Source organism: Xenopus laevis, chromosome 2S, assembly GCF_017654675.1.
Source record: "Xenopus laevis strain J_2021 chromosome 2S, Xenopus_laevis_v10.1, whole genome shotgun sequence".
In the NCBI taxonomy this organism is placed as follows: Eukaryota; Metazoa; Chordata; class Amphibia; order Anura; family Pipidae; genus Xenopus; species Xenopus laevis.
The window spans coordinates 165,735,682-165,758,154 of record NC_054374.1 but is presented as its reverse complement, the minus strand read 5'-3'; the positions used below and the strand labels follow the sequence as shown (position 1 = coordinate 165,758,154).

The 22,473-nt window shown below is 41.7% G+C and overlaps 1 protein-coding gene across 1 annotated transcript; it reads left to right on the top strand.

Moving 5' to 3' along the window:
• The first annotated feature begins 20,872 nt into the window (after positions 1–20,872).
• Positions 20,873–22,059, top strand: LOC121400811 (odorant receptor 131-2-like). The gene has a single exon (XM_041584767.1). The coding sequence runs from the start codon at positions 21,160–21,162 to the stop codon at positions 22,057–22,059; it is 900 nt and encodes a 299-aa protein (XP_041440701.1). The 5' UTR covers positions 20,873–21,159.
• Positions 22,060–22,473: the final 414 nt, after the last annotated feature.

The window sequence follows — 22,473 nt, the reverse complement described above, 5'->3', positions numbered from 1 at the left end:
ATACTGAACCGAATCCGAACCCTATTTTGCATTTGCATCTCATGGCTAAAAATTTTTTTTACTTCCTTGTTTTGTAACAAAAAGTCACATGATTTTAAGGATTCGGATTTGGTTCAGCCAGGCACAAGGATTTAGCCTAATCCGAATCCGTAATTTATTAAATTAATGTTTTTTAAAAATGTAAATGTAAATGTACTAAAAATAATGCATAAAAAAATATACATCCGAAGATCTGAATAGATCTGAAGACTGAGCAAGAAATTGTTATTTTTTTTTGTTGCATTGGTTTTTATTGCAATTTTAGTTTTTTTTATCTTTTAAGTTTTTTTATTGTTGAAAATGTTATTTATAATGTTATTTTAATAATATAATAAATATAATGAAAAATCTATAATGTTGTTCACATTAATTATGTACAATTAATTTTTATGTTTTTCTGGTTAATAAACTGCTATGAAATTTTTAAAAGGTTAAATGTAAAGCTAAAAAAAAATGAAAAAAAAAAATCAGCGGTGAACTTCTAACAAGAATTTGTTTCCTAGATGAGCGACCAGAGATGTGAAGAAATTGTAGAAAGATTCTATTTTTTTTGTCAATGGAGAAATACAAATATTGTGTTCAGTTTTTCATAAAAGTGTCTCTTGCCTTTAAAGGATAAGTAAACCTTTAAAATAAATGAATGTAAAATTGATGAGGGGGCTATTCTAAGCACTTTTGCAATGTACATTCATTATTTATTTATTTTTAATCCCAAGATATTAATACTGTTAATATGAATGTTGTTACAACAGCGCCACCTGCTGGTCAGTTTCCCACCAGTCTGACCAGCAAGTAGTCAAGGAAGTTGTCAGGAGAAAGAAAGAGGCTGATGTTCTTCTGCTTAGGAATAAAATTAGAAACCTTTCACATCTTTCCTAAGCAGAAGAACATCAGCCTCTTTCTTTCTCCTGACAACTTCCTTGACTACTTGCTGGTCAGACTGGTGGGAAACTGACCAGCAGGTGGCGCTGTTGTAACAAAAATGACAGGTTTTAGTTGGAGTATTTTCTGATTAAGCAGCTTTATAGCTTAATAAATCTTGAAAAAAAATTGAGTTTTTTTCCCTCTAAAAATTTAGATTTGACCTAAAAAAAACTCGAACTGAAAAATTTGAGGCTTAATAGATAGACCCCTAAGAAACATATGTTTCTAAGAGATTTCTGTCAGAATGTTCTTCTTTCTAAAGGACTTTACCTAAGTTACGTTTGCATTTCATACTGGGAAGGCAGAATAGTAAAATGTCAGTCAAACAAAAGATCACTCCTGAGTCAATACAATTGATAGGTGTAGGAGGCGTTATCTGGAAACCCATTATCCATAAAACTCAGAAGACCATCTCCCATAGACTCCATTTTAATCAAATAATTCATATTTTTAAAAATGATTTCCTTTTTCTGTGTAATAATAAAACAGTAACTTGTACTTGATCCCAACTAAGATATAATTAATCCTTATTGGAGGCAAAACCAGCCTATTGGCTTTATTTAATGTTTATTTAATATTTAGTAGACTTGAGGTATGGAGATCCATATAATGGAAAGAACCCCTGTGCATTCTGAATAACAGGTCCTATACCTGTATAGGGCTCTGCAAGGAATTTTTACAGTGAGAGCCGTGAAGATGTGGAATTCACTCCCTGAATCAGTGGTACAGGCTGATACATTAGATAGGTATAAGGAAGGTTGGATGCTTTATTCACCAGTAGCTCCTCCCAGCAGACAGGAGGGAGCCAATGAGATTAGAGGAGGGAAAGGGGTGTTACAGGGAGAGCTGGGAAGTGAATCAGTGGTACAGACTGATACATTAGATAGGTATAAGGAAGGTTGGATGCTTTATTCACCAGTAGCTCCTCCCAGCAGACAGGAGGGAGCCAATGAGATTAGAGGAGGGAAAGGGGTGTTACAGGGAGAGCTGGGAAGTGAATCAGTGGTACAGGCTGATACATTAGATAGGTACAAGGAAGGGTCGGATGCTTTATTCACCAGTAGCTCCTCCCAGCAGACAGGAGGGAGCCAATGAGATTAGAGGAGGGAAAGGGGTGTTACAGGGAGAGCTGGGAAGTGAATCAGTGGTACAGGCTGATACATTAGATAGGTATAAGAAGGGGTTGGATGGTGTTTAGCAAGTGAGGGAATACAGGGATATGGGAGAGAGCTCATAGTACAAGTTGATCCAGGGACTGGTCCCATTGCATCTTGGAGTCAGGAAGGAATTTCTCCCCCTCTGAGGCAAATTGGAGAGGCTTCAGATGGGTTTTTTTGCCTTCCTCTGGATCAACTGGCAGATAGGTAGTTAATATATATATAAAAAAAAAAGGTTGAACTCGATGGGCATGTGTCTTTTTTCAACCTTACTTACTATGTTACTATGTTACTATATATTGCCTTCTCCATTTTGCGCAATTTTACACACCATTAATGCTGATATATGGGAAGAAGCCATGGAATCAGCCCAAGACTAATTTATTTTAAAATCCTTGGCTGCTACTACTGGCCCCCCTGTTGTATTACACAACATTTTCCCCAACAAATCCTCTTCATGTCCCTGCTGTGTATTTTCTACATTGTAAAGAATTCTGGAAGAAAGTGATCACTTTGCCTTACCCCATGGGTCCCACAGTGTGCCGATTGGGTGTCATTGACGACTTGATTTCCTAAATCCTTATTAAGATACTTCATCCAACTCAACTATTCTATGCATAAAAGCAATAGTCCTACACTGGATCCCCTTTGTTTTCTTTCTGGCTGAATTTAGTCAACTGTACACTTCCAGATATAGAAAGAATATGGTTTCTTAAGTCTAAAAACATATATAAGATGTGACTTGATGGCTGCCCACTGGCAGAAGATATGTCATTGCTATCCATGTGTTATCACTGCAACTCTACATCTCCACATTGATGTTTGTATACCTTCACCTTTACCTTCATGATTGTAATACCCATTGATAGATTGTAACTTGTGACATAAATGTTATTCGGTCAACAACTACATAAAGGCTTTAGAAAATAAGTCGGACTCAAACAACTAAAGCCCTACTTGAGAGCAAAATGACATCATTGTCTTAGGATGACCATACATGGACCAATGTCTGAGCAAGTGTTTTGGCTGTTGTTTGAAAGAAACGGGCGTGTCTTGGCTATATTACCGAGGAAGAAATTATAGGTTTTGGCAGTATTATTAATATGATTAGAGAAGGAGAGTGACTGGTCAAAGATGACCCCTGAGCAGCATGCTGAGTTAATCGGGTTAATAGTCAAGCCATCAATAGTAATGGTGAAAGGAGAAGGGCTTGGTTTGGGTGTAAAGACCATAAGCTCAGTCTTGGCCGAGTTGAGCTTGAGGTGGCCTGCCCTATTGATATCCCATCTCCCAGAAGTTGATGTTGGTATCTTTGCCACCATTGGGATGTTGAGAAGAACCTAGAGAGACTTGCAGTTGATTGTATGTGGGGTTAAGGCAAGGACCACAAGGGGAGTCAGGTGGATTGAGGGGGTGACTGCAAACATCTACGAATTTTTCAATATTGGTGCAAGTCTCACAGTCTTGCTAAACTCAATGGTCCTGACACATTCTCCTTAGCCCTGATGTAATTTCTCTTTTAGAAAAGATCTGGGGGACAATTTACTCAATTTTGGAATTCTATTTTTTTCACAAAAATGTGTGTTTTTTAAATTACTCTTAAACTCTAAAAAAAACTCTGATACAAAACTTCTCCAAGTAAAAGCAGTCAACATCCCATAGAAGTCAAAGAGAGCTGCACTGCTCCTATTGGACTTTTTTCTTTTCTTTTTTAACCGTTCAGACTTTTGGAGGTTTTGGATTTTTTTTCGCTTGTAATTGTCCGAAAACTCATGATTTTTTTTATCTTCGAATAACTTTCATGGCATTTGTGGTTTTACAGAATTAGGGGCCTATTTATGAAGCCTCAAATTTTTGTGGTTGAGTTTTAAAGGGGGGGAAAAAAAAATCAGATTTTTTTATAGGGGAAAAGGTCAAATTTTTCTTGATTTATTATACTCCAAATGTGATAAAAAAAATACTCCAGCTAAAACTTGTCGAAGTCATGTAAAAGTCAATGGAAGATGGTCCCTTTAGCAATTGGAAGATGTTTTTTGCCTTTATGATTCTCAATAGTTTCAGGTTGTTTGATGCTGGTCTTCGTTCAATAATTTGATAAATTTTTCCCAGACACGAACAATTGTTTGATCAAACTGTTAGCAAATTAAGCCAGATCTTGGTTGGGAGTGGTAAAACAATTACAAAAATACGAATTTAAGAAAATATGCCCCATAGAGTTTAATTGGTTTAAAAAAGCTCTAAAACCACTAAATTTTGACCTATACTTTCTATTTTGATTCAAATAAACAACTACTTGTTTGTCAGACTGGTGGGAAAATGACCAGCAGGTGGCGCTGTTGTAACAAAATTCATTCATATTAACAGTACATGTATCCCTTAATATCTTGGAATTAAAACAAAATAAATAAAGAATGTACATTACAAAAGTGATTAGAATAGCCCACTCATCATTCTCACGTATTTTAAAGGTTGACTTATCCTTTTATGCCTATTCTAAAACTACAAACATATTCTTTTTATGGAACAATAGTTCCTTTTCTCTCCATGTTTTTTATTTATCCAATGGGCGAGGTTTACACTGCTATATTTTATTTATTTATTTTAATTCTTTATTTTATTTCTTTCCAAAAAAAAAAAAGAAGAAGCAATACAGTGTATCATATCTATTTACACCATCACAAACAGAAAGAGAAAAAAAAGCAGTAAAAAGAAAAAAAGAATGAAGGAAAAAGAAGTACTAGATAATTAAATAATATTCAGTACTTTAATCCAAAATCATAGGCCTAGACCGGAAGTGTGTTAGATATTTAGTTCTGTACAGTACTATCCGTCTAACTTCTTGCCAGTTTTATTGCTATATTAAGACAAAAAAAACTTAGATTTTTCAAATTGACACCAAATAGGTTCTAGGAGGTCCCTCATATGCTAAAACAGCAATTCGTCAGGTTTTAGATGGCGAATGGTAGAAGTCGAATTTTTAAAGAGACAGTGCATGATAAATTTCAATATAAAATTTTTGATTTTTTTTAAAATTCAAATTGAATTTGGACTATTCCCTAGGTGAAGTACACAAAAAATAGCTCGAAATTAGAATTTTTTGAATTCGAAAATTCCCCTCGACCATTGATAGGCCTGCCCCTTTGTTTGGGACATTATTATTTTATTTAGTTAGTAGAGCAGCCAGAGGCTACAAGCCTCCAACAAGGAGAACCACTGGCACCCAAGTTATTTGAAGAATCTGTTTCATGGTGGAGATACAATGGTGTTAACCTTTCCTCCAACAGTTAAGTGAGGGTCCACCTTGGAAAAGAGCTCATATGTTACACCCTAAAGGCAGCCTGGGTAAAACCACTACCAGCCTAAAGTTCAAACATGTACTCTGTTTCCTAAAGGCTGTTACATGTGTATGTTTGATATATAAACCCTTTTGTTGTACATCGCTGCAGAATATGTTGGTGCTTTAGAAATACCCCAATACAGTTGTTCTTAGTGAGCCTATGCTCGAGAAGTTAGTTCCCCCCATGCACTAGATAATGCAGGAGCCCTACTCATTTCCTTGGACTTTTCTTATGGAGTGGGGTGAATGTTGCTATGACCCTGGGGTAGGTCCCATTGAAGAAGGAGGCCTAGGGGAATAAGGACCAGCAAGAGGTAGTTTCAGGCTTACATGACACTCCCTGTTTATTGCCAATAGATTAGCCACAATAGTACAAGCTATAACACTATATTTATTCTGTAGAATGCTTTTCCATACCTGAGTAACCAGCTCTAGAAGCTCTCTGTTTGTTTAGGATAGCAGCAGCCATATTAGCTTGCTGTGACATCACTTCCTGCCTGAATCTCTTCCTGCTTGCTCATAGCTCTAGGCTCAGATGGAAGGAGAGAAGGAGAGAAGGAGAGGAGCAAACTGAGCATGCTCAAGCCCAAGCCCTGAAGGTTTAAGCTGAAAACAGGAAGTCTGATACAGAAGCCCATGAGTACACAATAGAAGGAAAGAAATGTGCTGTTTCTATTGACAGAGGACTCAGAGAAGCATTACTTTGAGAGTTTACTGGTGTATTTATATAGACATTTTTAATAAAATTTAATTCGTTTTAACCTTTCCTTCTCCTTTAAGGCTAGTCAGGGCTAGATAGTAGAGCAACCTGTAGCTCCATCTATCGTTGGTGTAATCCCATCAGTGTGCAACCTAGAGTTCTGTTTAGAAAGCCTTCAACAATGTGACCAGGGCCCTGGAACAGGTACTTCTTAACTATTAAATGCAGTGTCGGACTGGGGGGCTCGGGGTCCACCGGGGCTGTGGCCTCAGGGCCTCCCGTCCGGTAACCCTCCTCTCTCCTCCTCCTCTCTGTGTACAAACTTGCGAACACGAGCAGCAGCAAGGTCGTCGGAAGGAAAGCCCTGAGGCAGTTGCCCTCAGGGTCCGGAGGTGGGGCCCTGAGACAGAAGCCAGGAAGAAATCCAGGTTGCGGATCTGGGCTGGTAGGGCCCACTAGAGGTTTTTTCCCGGTGGCCCACCGGCCCGGTCAGTCCCTGATTAAAGGATAAGTAAACCTTTAAAGTAAGTGCATGTAAAATTGATGAGGCTGCTATTCTAAGCACTTTTGTCATTTACATTCATTATTTATTATTTTTAAATCCAAGATATTAAGGGATACATGTACTGTTAATATGAATGAATTTTGTTACAACAGCGCCACCTGCTGGTCAGTTTCCCACCAGTCTGACCAGCAAGTAGTCAAGGAAGTTGTCAGGAGAAAGAAAGAGGTTGATGTTCTTCTGCTTGGGAAAGATGTGAGAAAGGTTTCTAATTTTATTCCTAAGCAGAAGAACATCAGCCTCTTTCTTTCTCCTGACAACTTCCTTGACTACTTGCTGGTCAGACTGGTGGGAAACTGACCAGCAGGTGGCGCTGTTGTAACACAATTCATTCATATTAACAGTACATGTATCTCTTAATATCTTGGAATGGAAATAAATGATGAATATCAATGACAAAAGTGCTTAGAATAGCCCTCTCATCAATTTTACATTCACTTGTTTAAAAGGGTTACTTATCCCACATGCATTTTCTGATATACAATGATGCCTCAATAAACCAACCATACTCACTATCACTATTTGGTTCTTAAAATGGCTACATGCACTTCTCTCATTATGTATAAACCCCCAGTGTATATAGTTTGTAGATATTGATCATAGGTATACATGGAGTCTTAAAGGGACCGCCACTCACTATACACTCATCAATACAATGATCCACTGGCTTTTAATGCTGTCAACCCCATTATATCCAATCTCAGAGGTGCTGCCCTAGAGCCCAAACCACTATTATACCCCCATGACCCTGGATGAGCTAGAAATCAGGCAGTGTTCACTTAAAGTAAAAACTGAAAACTGCTTTGCCTTATTCTGCTATGGAACCATATAAAGCCCTGACTTTCACTTGCCCCATCACCAAATTTCTATTCCTCTTAAAGGGCCCACACCCCCATTATTTGCTTGTCCACTCAGCAATAGTTGGCTTTTAAAGATCAGGTATCCTCAATGTATCCATATTACTCTTAAAGGGCCAAATACATTACACTGAGTCTCATACACCACCATGCATTAACTCTTGCACATTGACTTATTGGTTTGAAAGGGTAGAATCCCACTATATCCACTGATGCAAAGAAGGGCCGAGATCCTAAGATTGGACCCCCACATCTCTTTAAAGAATGATGTGTCATTATTATTATTATCATTATTTCTAGAGATACTGACAGTGTATAAAATGTCCCACCCTCTAATCCTGAAGGTTTGATACGCAGGGAACACGGCACAACATTCTGCCTGACTCCTTTAGAATCCTATGTTTTAGGAAAATAACTACCCAGGTTGTTGGGCACAACTCAAATTTTGGGTTTAATTTTCGGACCACAACATTATCTTTGTGTTGATATTACAACAAATTTGTTTAGAGGGCACAAATATCATTTTGTGACTTTTTTTTGTGTGTGCACAGAATTCATTTTATGTGTTACAAAGTCATTTTGTGTTCTGTATCTTGTTGGGGAAGAAATCAGTTTTTTTGGTTGTAAAAAACGCAACGGAATTGTAATGCATGAAATTTGAGTTCCCAGTTCACTGTGCATCAATAAATACATCTAACCCTTGAAGTACTTATAGTAGTAAGACTGGTCAGTGCTCTATAGGCAACAGCCATGGGTGTAACTACAGAGGAAGCAGACCCTGTGGCTGCAGGGGGGCCTAGGTGGTATAGGGGTAATGAGCAATTTCAATATATATATAGGTAAAACAGGACAATCTTTGGATCTGATAGGGGTCATAAAATTAATCTGCTGTAGGGCCCGGTAACATCTAATAAAGGTGGCCATATACAGGCCGATAAAATCTGCAGAGAGACCGAGTCAGCAGCTTATTGGCCCATGTGTGGGGCCCTCGGACAGGCTTCCCCTGATTGATATCTGTCCGAAAGTCGACCAGGGTTAAAAATCCCTTTGGATCGCGGCCACGTCTGTTCGTTAATGTGGTCCCACTATCCAACCGCCCATACTCCTTGCATTATTATCCGATCCTTGGGTCCTAGGGCCCATGATCGGATCAGCCCGATATCGCCCACATTAATGTGGGCATATCGGGGAGAGATCCACTCGTTTGGCAAAATCGCCACTTTTACACCACTGGCCATAGCATTTCCCTAAAGAGGGCTACAGAGCTCCCATTGCAATGGTGCCATCTTGTGGTTGCTCTGTATCATTACAGGTATTTTTATTCTTTAGGCTCACATATTGGGCCAGTTTAAGTTCAGATAAAACATATATATTTTTGGCTTTCATACGGGTATAATTTGACATTGGCTGTAATGGCTGAACCTAATGTTCTGCGTCTCATTTTTCATGATATTTTACTGTTTAGTATATATTATTATATATTTTATATATATATATATATATATATATATATATATATATATATATATATATATATATATATATATATATTGTAGAAGCTGGGGGGGATATATTGTAGATGACCGGTATATATCCCCATTCTTTAGGTTTTAAAATTACCTCTTTAAAAGACACCATGGGGTTAACCAGCCAGAGGTGGGCTGGACATCCAAGGGGTGTTTAATGGAGGTGAGCAGCAGGTGAGAGGGGGTGGAAAGTCACTGCTGTGTTAAACAGAAAAGTTTGGTTTTCATGTGTGGCTACTCACTGTGGAGTTGGAGAAAGTTCTTTTCTAAAAGACTAGGGAGTTCACTCCCGGCAGACTGGACACTGCAAGTTTTCTTGGCAAGTACCCGGCTCTTTTGTTGGGACTTATTTGTTGCTGAACTGAAGCTGTTTTGATTTTTATGCCACTGCTTGTCTATGAGAGATTTATGTGAACTGAAGAAAATAAACTAAATGTTTCCTTTAACGTGGAGTGGCCTGCATGTTTGGTGAAAAAAACCCCGCTGTGATCCCCCAAACATCACAACTGGTGCTCGGATGCGCGCAGGCACTACCGAAGGGTAAAGACATTTTTTTTTCTTCTCTCTCTGAAAACTGACATTTAAAGAGCCAGTAACCCATTTTTGCTAAGATGGAGGAACTGTTGCAGCAACTGGCTCGAGCTACAGTTCAGCTACAGCAGAGCATGGTCGTGCAGCAGCAGGCTACAGATGCTCAGCAAAAGAGCCTGGAGGCCCAGCTATCGGCCATGGTATCTCAACAGCACTCCACAGATGCTCAGTTGCTTGTTTTGCGAGAGTCTGTAACTTTACAAGCCACCGCCTTACACGAGGCTACAATTGCCCCAGCCAAGGCATTGGCTGAGGCTGTACAGCAATGTGCTCCAGGACGGGAGTCTGCTGCCGTGCCTCAGGGGAACCAGGTAACCACCCGGGCAAGTTATTTTCTCCAAAAGTTGAGTCCCACGGATGATGTGGAGGCCTTTCTTGCCACGTTTGAGAGGACTGCAGAGCGAGAAAGGTGGCCCCCGAGAGTGTGATGTTTACATCAATCAGATTCCTGTCAAGGCTCTCCTAGATTCGGGGAGTATGGTAACCCTGGTACTAGACAGTGTTATTGGAGAATTCAAACCAGTAGCCAAATCACTCCGGGTAATTTGTATCCATGGGGATATCCGGTCCTACCCGCTAGTCCCAGTGACCATCACTATTGCCGGTGAATCCATTGTGCGTGAAGTTGGGGTGGTGAGTAAACTGTTGCACCCCGCTATTTTGGGACGTGACTTTCCAAAGTTCTGGGAATTGTGGGAAAGTGTGTGGAAGGAAACCACCGACTTGAGGGTGGGATTGGGTCCCCAAAACCCAAGGGATGTGATAATTGATATACCCAGTGATATTGAAAATTATGTGATGTATGATTTTCAAAATGATAATGTGTCACTGCCCCAAACTCAGGAGAAAAGTAATAAGGCAATAGAGGATCCCAGTCAGAAGACCGAACTGTCCTCTGAGGGGGGGGGGGGTTTCTCTCCATTACAGGTAATGCTAGGGGAGGATGATGAGAATGATTCATCAAATCCTGTATCTCCTGATCTGGATGTGTCAAGGGGAGCCTTTAGCACGGCCCAGATGCAGGATCCCACCTTAGTTAATGCTAGAGAACAGGTGGTGGTGATAAATGGTGTTCCCCAAGAACCAGGTGCAGATAACCGATGGCCACACTTTGCTGTAAATAGTTATCTGCTTTATAGAGTCACCAAGGTCCGTGAGGAGGTTGTTGAACAACTGTTAGTTCCCCGGCCATACAGACGAATGGTACTTGACCTAGCGCATAATGATGCCCTGGGTGGACACTTGGGGGCAGAGAAGACCGAAGCAAGAATCACAGACCGTTTTTTCTGGCCAGGTTTAAAGGAGAAGGAAAGCTACAGAGGCATTTTATTGCCAATAGATTAGCTGCAATAGTGCAAGCTAGAATGCTATATTTATTCTGTAGAATGTTTTACCATACCTGAGTAAAAAGCTCTAGAAACTCTGTTTGTTTAGCATAGGAGCTGCAGTATTAATGTGGTGTGACATCACTTCCTGCCTGAGTCTCTCACTGCTCTGGGCTCAGATTACAGTAGAGAAGGAAGGGGTGGGGGAGAGGAGCAAACTGAGCATGCTCTTGCCCAGGGCAATGAGGTTTAAGCTGAAGGCAGGAAGTCTGATACAGAAGCCCATGTGTACACAATAGAAGGAAAGAAATGCAGTGTTTCTTTTGACAGGGGACTCAGAGCAGCATTACTTTGGGGGTTTACTGGTATATTTAGATGGACCTTTCTGATAAGGCTTACTTAGTTTTAACCTTTCCTTCTCCTTTAAAGTCTGAAGTAAAAACCTACTGTGCGTCCTGTCCCACCTGCCAGTTAACAGCCCCGGCTTCTCATTTTCGTAGCCCCTTGGTGCCCTTACCCATTATCGAAGTACCATTTGAACGTATAGCCATGGACTTAGTGGGTCCCCTGGTAAAATCTGCCCGAGGGCATCAGTATATCTTGGTAATCCTTGATTATGCCACCCGATACCCGGAAGCTATTCCCTTAAGGAATGCCACATCTGAAGCCATTGCCCATGAGCTGTTCCTAATGTTTTCAAGGACAGGCTTCCCAAAGGAGATACTCACTGACCAGGGTACCCCATTCATGTCAAAGGTTATGGCCGGTGTGTGTAACTTGTTCCAGATAAAGCAGTTACATACATCTGTCTACCATCCTCAGACAGATGGCTTGGTTGAACGTTTTAATAAGACCTTAAAAACAATGCTTAGGCGGTGGTGCAAAAAGATGGTAAGGATTGGGATTGTTTATTACCTGCTCTTTTATTCGCAATTCGAGAGGTGCCTCAGGCGTCCACAGGTTTCTCCCCCTTTGAGTTGGTGTACGGGCGCAGGCCCCAGGGACTGCTTGATATTGTAAAGGAGGCTTGGGAGAGTGAAGCTACTCCCCACAAAAGTGTTTTGGAATATGTCTCTCAAATGAGGGAAAGAATTGCAGAAGTGATGCCACTGGTTAAGGAACACATGCAAAGTGCCCAAGAGGCTCAGCGCCGGGTATACAACCGGTCCGCTAAAGTGAGGCAATTCCAGGTGGGAGATAGAGTAGCAGTGTTGATTCCCACTGTAGAGAGCAAATTCTTGGCCAGGTGGCAGGGCCCATTTGAAATTGTAGAAAAAGTGGGTGAGGTGAACTATAAGGTTCACCAACCTGGTAAGAGAAAGCCCTACCAAATCTATCACATAAATTTGTTAAAGCCTTGGAGGGATAGAGAACCAGTTTCGGCACTGGCTAGTGGGAAACTTGAGTCTCAGGTTGGTGCTGACAGTGTCCGTGTGGCAACAGCATTGTCAAAAGCTGAGACCCAGCAAGTCAGGGAGTTTCTGCAGAGAAACAAAGATATTTTTTCTGATTTGCCTCGGATCACTAATGTCATAGAGCATGACGTAATTACAGAGCCGGGAGTAAAGGTGTGTCTAAGGCCTTACCGTATTCCAGAGGCTTGCCGGAAGGCTGTCTCAGAGGAGGTAAAAAAAATGTTGGAATTAGGAGTTATTGAAGAGTCACAGAGTGAATGGTCGAGTCCTATTGTGTTGGTACCCAAGCCCAACGGTACTCTGCGATTCTGCAATGATTTCCGAAAACTCAACGAAATTTCCAAATTTGATGCCTATCCCATGCCCCGGGTAGTCGAACTTATAGAGAGGTTGGGTCCTGCCCGGTATATCACCACTTTGGACCTCACGAAAGGGTATTGGCAAATACCCCTAACTCAGGCAGCAAGGGAGAAAACTGCATTTTCCACTCCAGATGGCCATTTTCAATATAGGAGAATGCCCTTTGGTTTACAAACAGCCCCCGCTACGTTCCAAAGGGCAATGGACAAGCTTTTGAGGTCCCATCACAGGTACACCTCCGTTTACCTGGATGACATTGTTATCTTTAGTAGGGACTGGGAGTCCCATTTGCCTAAAGTCCAGGCAGTTCTTGACTCCTTGAGAGAGGGAGGATTCACAGTGAACCCAGAAAAGTGTGCCCTAGGTATGGAAGAGGCAAGGTACCTTGGGTACATCGTTGGAAGAGGGCTAGTAAAACCCCAGTTAAATAAGATAGATGCAGTCCAGAACTGGCCCCGCCCTAAAACAAAAAAACAGGTACGAGCCTTCCTGGAAATAGTTGGGTACTACCGTAGGTTTGTCCCCGATTTTGCCACTATAGCTGCTCCATTAACAGACCTGACCAAAGGTCGTAAGTCAATTATGATTGAGTGGAACACTGATGCTGAAAAGGCCTTTCTGGAGCTCAAGTCCGCACTTTGTAATCACCCCATCTTGGTGGCTCCAGATTTCTCCAAGGAATTTATTGTCCAGACCGATGCTTCAGATGTAGGTTTGGGAGCTGTATTATCTCAGGTCATTAATGGGGAAGAGCATCCCGTGGTGTTCCTCAGTAGAAAGTTGACTACAGCAGAGAAAAACTATGCAATAGTTGAGCGAGAATGCCTGGCCATCAAGTGGGCCTTGGACTTGCTCCGTTATTACCTTTTAGGTAGAAGGTTCAGGCTGGTTTCTGATCATGCCCCACTCACATGGATGAAGCAGAAAAAAGGGGCAAATGCCAGAGTAACACGGTGGTTCCTGGCACTCCAGGAGTTCAAGTTTAGGGTAGAGCACAGACCCGGGAAAACAGCACCTGAATGCTGATGCTCTTTCCCGAGTCCATTGTTTGGGCTCTTCTGGTGCCTCCACCTCCCCTGGGTTGAGGCAGAGGGGGTGGGGATATGTAGAAGCTGGGGGGGATATATTGTAGATGACCAGTATATATCCCCATTCTTTAGGTTTTAAAATTACCTCTTTAAAAGACACCATGGGGTTAACCAGCCAGAGGTGGGCTGGACATCCAAGGGGTGTTTAATGGAGGTGAGCAGCAGGTGAGAGGGGGTGGAAAGTCACTGCTGTGTTAAACAGAAAAGTTTGGTTTTCATGTGTGGCTACTCACTGTGGAGTTGGAGAAAGTTCTTTTCTAAAAGACTAGGGAGTTCACTCCCGGCAGACTGGACACTGCAAGTTTTCTTGGCAAGTACCCGGCTCTTTTGTTGGGACTTATTTGTTGCTGAACTGAAGCTGTTTTGATTTTTATGCCACTGCTTGTCTATGAGAGATTTATGTGAACTGAAGAAAATAAACTAAATGTTTCCTTTAACGTGGAGTGGCCTGCATGTTTGGTGAAAAAAACCCCGCTGTGATCCCCCAAACATCACAATATATATATATAAACAGCGTGGGGTCGGTGCACCCAGAACACAAAATGGATGCCTCTGTGCTGGAACTTAAAAAACAATAAGGACGGCTCAAGTGACTGGGGCGAAACATTGAATAAACGTCATTTTTTCTTTCTCACCTAAGTCCTGTGTGCGCGGACCCTTTTTGATACTTGTAGATATATATATATATACACATATACATACACACACTTTTGGTCAGGCCTGGATTTGTATTTGTATTGATATCGGTCTTCTCCCTTCATTACAACAGGGGAAGCATCTTGCACACTGCGCAGAGCCATCATACATCACGTGATACAGTTAGTCATGTGACACTGCCAGGAGAAACGAATCAATGCCTGATTCATCAAACAGGTAATGATTCTATAGAATGTCTCTATCTCCTCTCTAGGCTGAGGTTATGGGCCATGTACCCCACTCTGACCCTATATATTAATTTTCTACACTCCGTAGTGGCCCCATCATTCCTATATTGCCCTCATTTTGTAACATTCCAAAATGGAAAATATTGGACATTTTGGACAAACCCTAGAGCAGGGATCCCCAACCTTTAGAACCTGTGAGCAACATTGAGAAGTAAAAGGAGTTGGGGAGCAACACAAGCATGAAAAATGTTCCTGGGGTGCCAAATAAGGGATGTGATTGGCTATTTAGTAGCCCCTATGTGGATTGTCAACCTACATTGAGGCTTTGTTTATGCAACCAAAACCTCCAAGCCTGGAATTCAAAAATAAGCTCCTGCTTTGAGGCCATTGGGAGCAACATCCAAGTGGTTGGGGAGCAACATGTTACTCACGAGCTACTGGTTGGGGATCACTGCCCTAGACCTTTACTAATCTTATAAAACTGACATTCTTGGAATGCAAGGTGGGTACCTCTAACCTCACCCTCTCTAAATTACAGAGATCATGCAAAAATTGGCTGATTATGAGCGAATGTGGACATTGCAGGCAGTCTTCTGGGCCCCTCAGAAAACCCTAAGGCCGGTCCTGCTATTGATACAATATATTATATAAAGTATATTATGTCCAATGGGGGCCCCTTAAGGAAAGAGCAGCTGTTTAATATCCAGTGTGAGCCTTAGGGGAGACCTTGCTAAATCTACAGGCAAAGAACATGAATATAAATAAAACCCCTAAGGAGTGAAGCAATGCATGGCACATAGTCCAGCACCCTAAGGGTAAATGACGCTGCAGGCAACAGAGAGTTACAGGGAGTTACAGGGAGTATAAATATTCCCGGATGCCACAACATGTCACAATTGCTGTAGGAACACGACCAGCCGTCTCACCTGCGCTTGTGCCAACTAATCCCACTGAATGTGAGTGTTTGTTTCTGTGATTTATTTCTTGTCTGTCGCCCTTATCATTGTGTTTATTCATTTAGAGATATTCCAGATATTGAACTACAGTCTGAGGGGTGTTTCATAGAAAGTTACTTTTGATCAAATATGTTTAATAACAGGTTTTGTTGCAGTAATGCTTCTCTCCAATCAGAGGGGAATGTGTTGTATAGAGGTGCAATGAGACCCCTTCTCTATTTCCCAAATCCTTTCAACTTGTCCCTCTGTCTCCTCCTCTGTCCAAAGTCTCCCTTTCCCTTTCTTTTCCCCATTGTCTCTTTATTCTCATTCCCTTTTCATCCCGACTCTTTTCTCTTCCAGCGCAGCCCTCAGTCAGATGCTTTTGTACAACTTTCCAGAATGTCCTTGGGTATTAGAAATTGAGCACAAAGTAAGGAAAGAAGAATAAGGGAACATGGGGGAGGGACTGTTTAAAGATGAATTGTATTATATTGTATTGGATACAGTTTGGAAATATAGAGGGGGGGGAATCTGTTCTTACAGTCTGTATTCATCAGAGTTTGGAAACAGTTTATTTAAAAAAAATTTGCTGAAATCTCAGCACTTAATTAGAGAAGGAGGGAGGATTGGCCGGCAAAACACAAGAAAAAACCTGGAGGGCCCCAGACCCACTCCCTGCATGTAACCCTGCTGCTGCTCATCAATTCCCTAACTGGCTACACAAGAAGAAAAAAGAAGGGCATGGAGAAGAGCTGGAGGGGGGTCATGGCTTGGGAAGGATTTTGGAGGGGGCCTTTGTGGCTGCAGCAGGGGTCCAGGGGGGTGAGTTCAGGAGCGATTTTGGCGCTGCTGCAACCCAGATGCCGCCCCTGCTTCACACTTAAAAATCAGCATCGGATCGGATCATGGGCTTCAAACAGCGCCCCCCAACACATTAAGCTTTACGATTTCCCACCTTACCATTACGGTTTTGTTTTTCAGTAGGATAATTTTCTTACATTGCCACACTGTACCAGCAAGCCCAGCAGTCATCATATTGGCCCATTGTACCTGTACCAGAAGCCATCATATTCCACCCTGTACCAGCAGCCACACTACCCCCTGTACCTGTACCAGCAAGCCCAGCGGCCATCACAGTGTCAGACTGGGCCCACCAGGAGACCTTAGGCTGAGGGCCCACCTTCCAAACCTTCTCCTCACTCAACCTCTTTATTCTCCAAGTCTACATACTATACTCTATTCTTCCATTATTAAGCCTCTTTGTTGCCATAAAGAAATAGGGAATGACCATGAATTAGGCCAAATGGTTAGAAGCAAAAGGCCACTGACACCTGGGCCCACCGGGAGTTTTCCTGGTATCCCGGTGGGCCAGTCCGACACTGAGCCATCATATTGCCAATCTTTACCTGTGCCAGCAGCAGCCAAAAATACATCAGATCATATTGCCCCAAATATCAATGTACCTGTGCCAACAGCAACAGCAAAAATATGGCCTCCAAATCTGTACGTGTGCCAGCAGGAAGTGTCAGACAACAAGCCCAGGGTTTTCTTTACTTCTGTTGGAATGTCTTTAGTTCAAGCAGCGAGTCCCAAGTCACACCAACTCTCTGCCCCTCTCTACTGCCCAACCATTGACGTGCGCACGCACCACCGCGCCAGAGTATGTAAATGAGAAGCGCTTAAGGTGGCTACTACTCACCCGCAGGTGGGAGGTGAGGAAAGTGGCAGGGATGTGGATCCCAATTAAAGAGAGGGTTGTGGCATGCAGATTATTAAATGAAAGGAGAATTCAACCCGTAATTAAAAAATCCCCTCCCCCTCAGCTGACCTGCCCCCCCCCCCAGGTAAATGCCCCTAATTTTTTACTCACCCCTCCGTGCAGATTCTGGCCTTGGAGTTCACGGCATCTTCTTCTTCTCTGATAATCTTCTTGTCGTGATGGCATTTTCGGTGCATGCGCAGTTGGAGTAAATTTCGAACAACTGCACATTCGCCGAAAGTCACCAAAATTTTTTTGAAACTTTCGTGACTTTCGCCGCAGTGGTTCCGGACCGGAAAATTACTCCAACTGTGCATGCGCGGAAACTTCCGAAAAAGATCAAAGAAAGAAGATGGCTGCCGTGAACTCCGCGGCCAGAATCTGCACGGAGGGGTCAGTAAAAAACTAGGGGCATTTGCCTGGGGGGGGGCAGGTAGGCTGGGGGAGAGGAGGGAGGATTTTTTTCATTACGGGTTAAATTCTCATATAAATTAAAAAAAAAGAAAAATAATTTTCCTCTTATAAGTGCGCCCCTCAATGATGGCGCCATAGGAGGCCGTATACTCTGCCTACCCCTAGTTCCGGCCCTGACTAGCGGAACTGAATTTCTGGGTTAAAAAAATGAAAATTAGTCTCTTAAAGTTACAAGAGACGACTTTTAGCCGCCCTTTATAACTGGCCACTCGCTGCTGCCTGAGGCAAAGGTATCATCTTGCTTCATGGCCCTGGGTGAGTTGGCAGCTCTGGTGGGCCCCAGCACCCCCAGCCCGATGCTAGATAATAGTCATTAGCAGTTTTGTCTCAAAGAGCTATCCCCTGGATCCCTTATCCAAAACCCATTATAAAGAAAACACCAAATGACAGGAACGCCAACTCCCGTAAACTCCATTAAAAGCAAATAATTCAAATTTTTACAAAGGATTTCCTTTTAATGAGCTTTAATAAGACAGTAGCTTGTTCTTGATCCCACCTAAGCTGCACAAATTGATATACAGTAGATGGCAAAACAATCCTATTGGGATTAATGCTTAAATGATTTATAAGCCTTTAAGGGGTTGTTAACCTTTAAATCAACTGTTAGTTAGAGGGATATTCTGAGACAATTTGCAACTGGTCTTCGTTTTTTATTATTTGTGTTTTTTTTGTTATTATTCAGCAGCTCTCCAGTTTGCAATTTCAGTCATCGGGTTGCTAGGGTCCATATTACCCTAGCAACCATGCACTGGTTTGAATAAGAAATGGAATATAGAAAGGACCTGAATAGAACGATGAGTAATCAGAAGCAGCAATAAAAATACATGCATAGCTTTCAGAAGAAAAAGGCAAATAATTGAAAAACTAAAAAAAAAAAATAATGAAGACCAATGGAAAAGTTGCTTAGAAATGGCCATTCTATAACATATGAAAAGTTAACTTAAAGGTGAACCTCCCCTTTAATGTGCTTTCTATGATTCAGATTATAGAAAGATTCCCTATCCTGAAAACCCCAGTTCCCTAGTGTTCTGGATAATAGATCGTATCTTTGTGTGTGTGTGTATATTTGCAGTCATTTATGCATTGACTCATAGCAACCAATCAGATATTAGCTGTTTGCCTGCAGCGGACATATAAAAGCTAATTGCTGATAAGATAAGGCATGAACTTCAACTTTTCATTCTTCCACACATTAGCAGAGTCTCCACTCCCCGGGAAGTATAACTCAAGAGTCATAAACCCAACAGTCAATTCTATTCTGAAGTGAACTTACTGCATCAAAGTATGTTTTTTTAGATGGCCGGGTGTCTATAAACAAAGAAAAGCTTTCCGTGTACAGGTATGGGACCTGTTATCCAGAATGCGCAGGACCTGGGGTTTTCCAGATAATGGAGCTTTCCGTAATTTTGATCGTCATATCTTAGGTCTACTAAAAAATCATGTAAATATTAAATAACCCCAATAGGTTGGTTATGCTTCCAATAAGGATTAATTATATCTTAGTTGGGATCAAGTACAAGCTACTGTTTTATTATTACAGAGAAAAAGGGTATTTTATAAATTCTTACTTTGGATCAAGTACAAGATACAGGTATGGGACCTGTTATCCAGAATGCTCTGGACCTGGGGGTTTCCAGATAATGGATCTTCCATAATTTGGATCTTCATACCTTAAGTCCATTAGAAAATCATATAAACATTAAATAAAGCCAATAGGCTAGTTTTGCTTCCAATAAGGATTAATTATATCTTAGTTGGGATCAAGTACAAACTACTGTTTTATTATTACACTGAGAAAAGTTTTTTTATAAATTTGGATTATTTGGATAAAATGGAGTCTATGGGAGACAGGTTTTCTGTAATTTGGAACTTTCTGGATAACGGATCCCATACCTGTAGTTTCCACTCTTTCTCTCCTGTGAACTCAGGTCATGGTCAACTTTCTGAACCAAGATAATGTTCTTGGATATTGTCCACTGTTTCATGAGCAGATTCCTAACCATAGGATGTTTTTTCATGGGCCATGAATTGAGCAGAAGACAATGTACTACTCACAGGAGACAAAGAACCTAAAGTCAAGTACTTAAAACAAGTTCTCCAAACGGCAAACCAGAATTAGCTATCAAAAGAGAGTGCAGTTAGAGTAAGCTCCTTTTAATGAATATGTTTGGTAAAAACATTCATTCATACCAAAAATTGTATAATTAAAGCCCAACAGTATGGCTGGGATTTTCTGTCTGTGTGAAGTATAATTTTCATGGCACAATAAAACCACACTCCATAGGCCATATTAGCTGTTTTCAGCGAGCTGCAGGACAAGGATTGAAAGCAAGCATCTGATTGGTTGCCATGGGTTATTGCCCAAGTGCAAATTTACCCAGTGTTTTAGATAACTGAGTAGCATACAATAGTTCAAAAGACTATGTATGGTGGTGCTCTATCCAGAAACCTTGCTGCTTGACTTGGTTCCCTTCAGTGTCGGACTGGCCCACCGGGATACCAGGAAAACTCCAGGTGGGCCCAGGTGTTAGGGGGCCCTTGTGCTGCTAAAGATTTGGCCTATTTCATGGCCATTTCCTATTTCATGAGAACAAAGAGGCTTAATAGATGAAATAATAGATTATAATATGTAAAGAATAGAGACTAGGAGAATAGAGGTTGAGTGAGGAGAAGAATAATAATAATACTGAGAGTGGGACCTTGGTCTATGGTTCTTTGGTGGGCCCCTGGTGTAAGGTTTTTGGGTGGGCCCCTGGTGTAAGGTTTTTGGGTGGGCCCCTGGTGTCTCAGTCCGACACTGGTTCCCTTGTTCCATATAGTAAAGAAGTGTGTGCCATCCTACTTCTTTACTTTTAGATAACTGACCCCAACAAAGTCCATTTGCTTTAGATTCAACTCTAGTAGATACTGTACATCATAACCTGGTTGAATGAGAATCTCCATAGACACGTGTCCGTAGGTTACTCGGCTCATTGAGTAATTCGTGTGATTAATATGGAGAGGGAGAACATAATCAGTGGCCTTAGGTTCCCCCAACCAGAGAGCTTTGTGATAAGGTGATAAAGAGCCTGTATTGTCTTCACTTCATCTTGTTGGAATAAATCGTAAACGAAAAGGTCATTCTACTGGTCCTGATTGAACTTTCCAATCTAATCAGATGTTCCTTTATGTGTTTTCTCTGTTTTGACCCTTTTCTTTTTGATTCCCCCAACCAGCCACTTCCATGTCGAATTCCAGAGGGATCAGCAACAATGTCACTGAGATTTCACTTGCAACCAGAGGATCGGCCGATTCAGTTGTGTTCCTCACGCTCTTTTGCTTCTGCTGTTTCCTCTATTCCATCGTCGTCATTCTCCGAATCATCTACGTGACCCCTCACCTCAGGGACAATGCTCGCTACCTCCTTTTTGCCCACATGTTGGTCAACGACACAGTTTACCTGGTTACAGGACTCCTTCTCTTCCTGGGCGCCTGGTATTTGATTTACCTGCCCGTGCCATTCTGCTACTTTACATATACTGTAGCCACATCCACATATAGGGTGACCCCATACAACCTGGCGGTCATGTCTCTAGAGCGATATGTGGCCATTTCTTTTCCACTCAGACATGCAGAATTTTGTACTGTAAGGAATGCGACAGTTGCCATAGTTGTGATCTGGACGGTGGCGCTCATCCCAAATCTCGCCGATTTCATCACCATCAGCTCATCCTTTGGGAAACTCCGTCCCATGGTCTGTAGTCAGGGAGCTCTGTCTGTGACTCCAGAACAAAACACTATCAGAACTCTGACCTTCACCATAAGCTTTACCCTGGTCGCACTCATCATCCTCTTCACCTACATCAAGGTTTTGCTGGTGGCTGGAAAGATTGGCTCGGGAAAGTCATTTGCCATTAAGGCAAGCAAAACTGTCATGCTCCATGCCTTCCAGCTCCTCCTCTGCATGACTTCTTTGCTCTCATCAATTACAGAGAGATACCCATTCAACACGATTTTAATCTTGACCGTCTCCACCTTTCTTCTCTTCACCTGCCTGCCCAGGTTCCTCAGCCCAATCATTTATGGGTTGAGAGATGAAGTGATTCGTAAAAATGTCATGAAGTTGTATTCTGTACAGCACTGAGGGGAATTTAAATATTAAAATGTGTTTATATTTATACAACAGTGTTTTTTTGTGTGAACTACAGTATACCTTTTTGTTTGTTTCAAAATGTTTATCATGGAGCACAGCGTCTATGGACTCACATCTCACAGGCCAATCTGACAAATAACATATGAGGGGCCATACAGACCAAGGCCACCTTTCTACTGTTCCATTTCTTCAGGTCAAACACCTGAAAGATCAAAACAGCCAGAAATGAAGAGGAACTGACAGTTGATCAAAATGTTGCAGCTCCTCTTCACTCCCTGCTGTTCTTTGGCCAATTCGTCATTGATACAAAGCCAATATGATACAAGACTACTGTTCCTGCCTGGCTGCAGCATAGGATTTCAGAATTTTTGGATAAAAGACCCATTGGTTATCAAACGTTCTGGT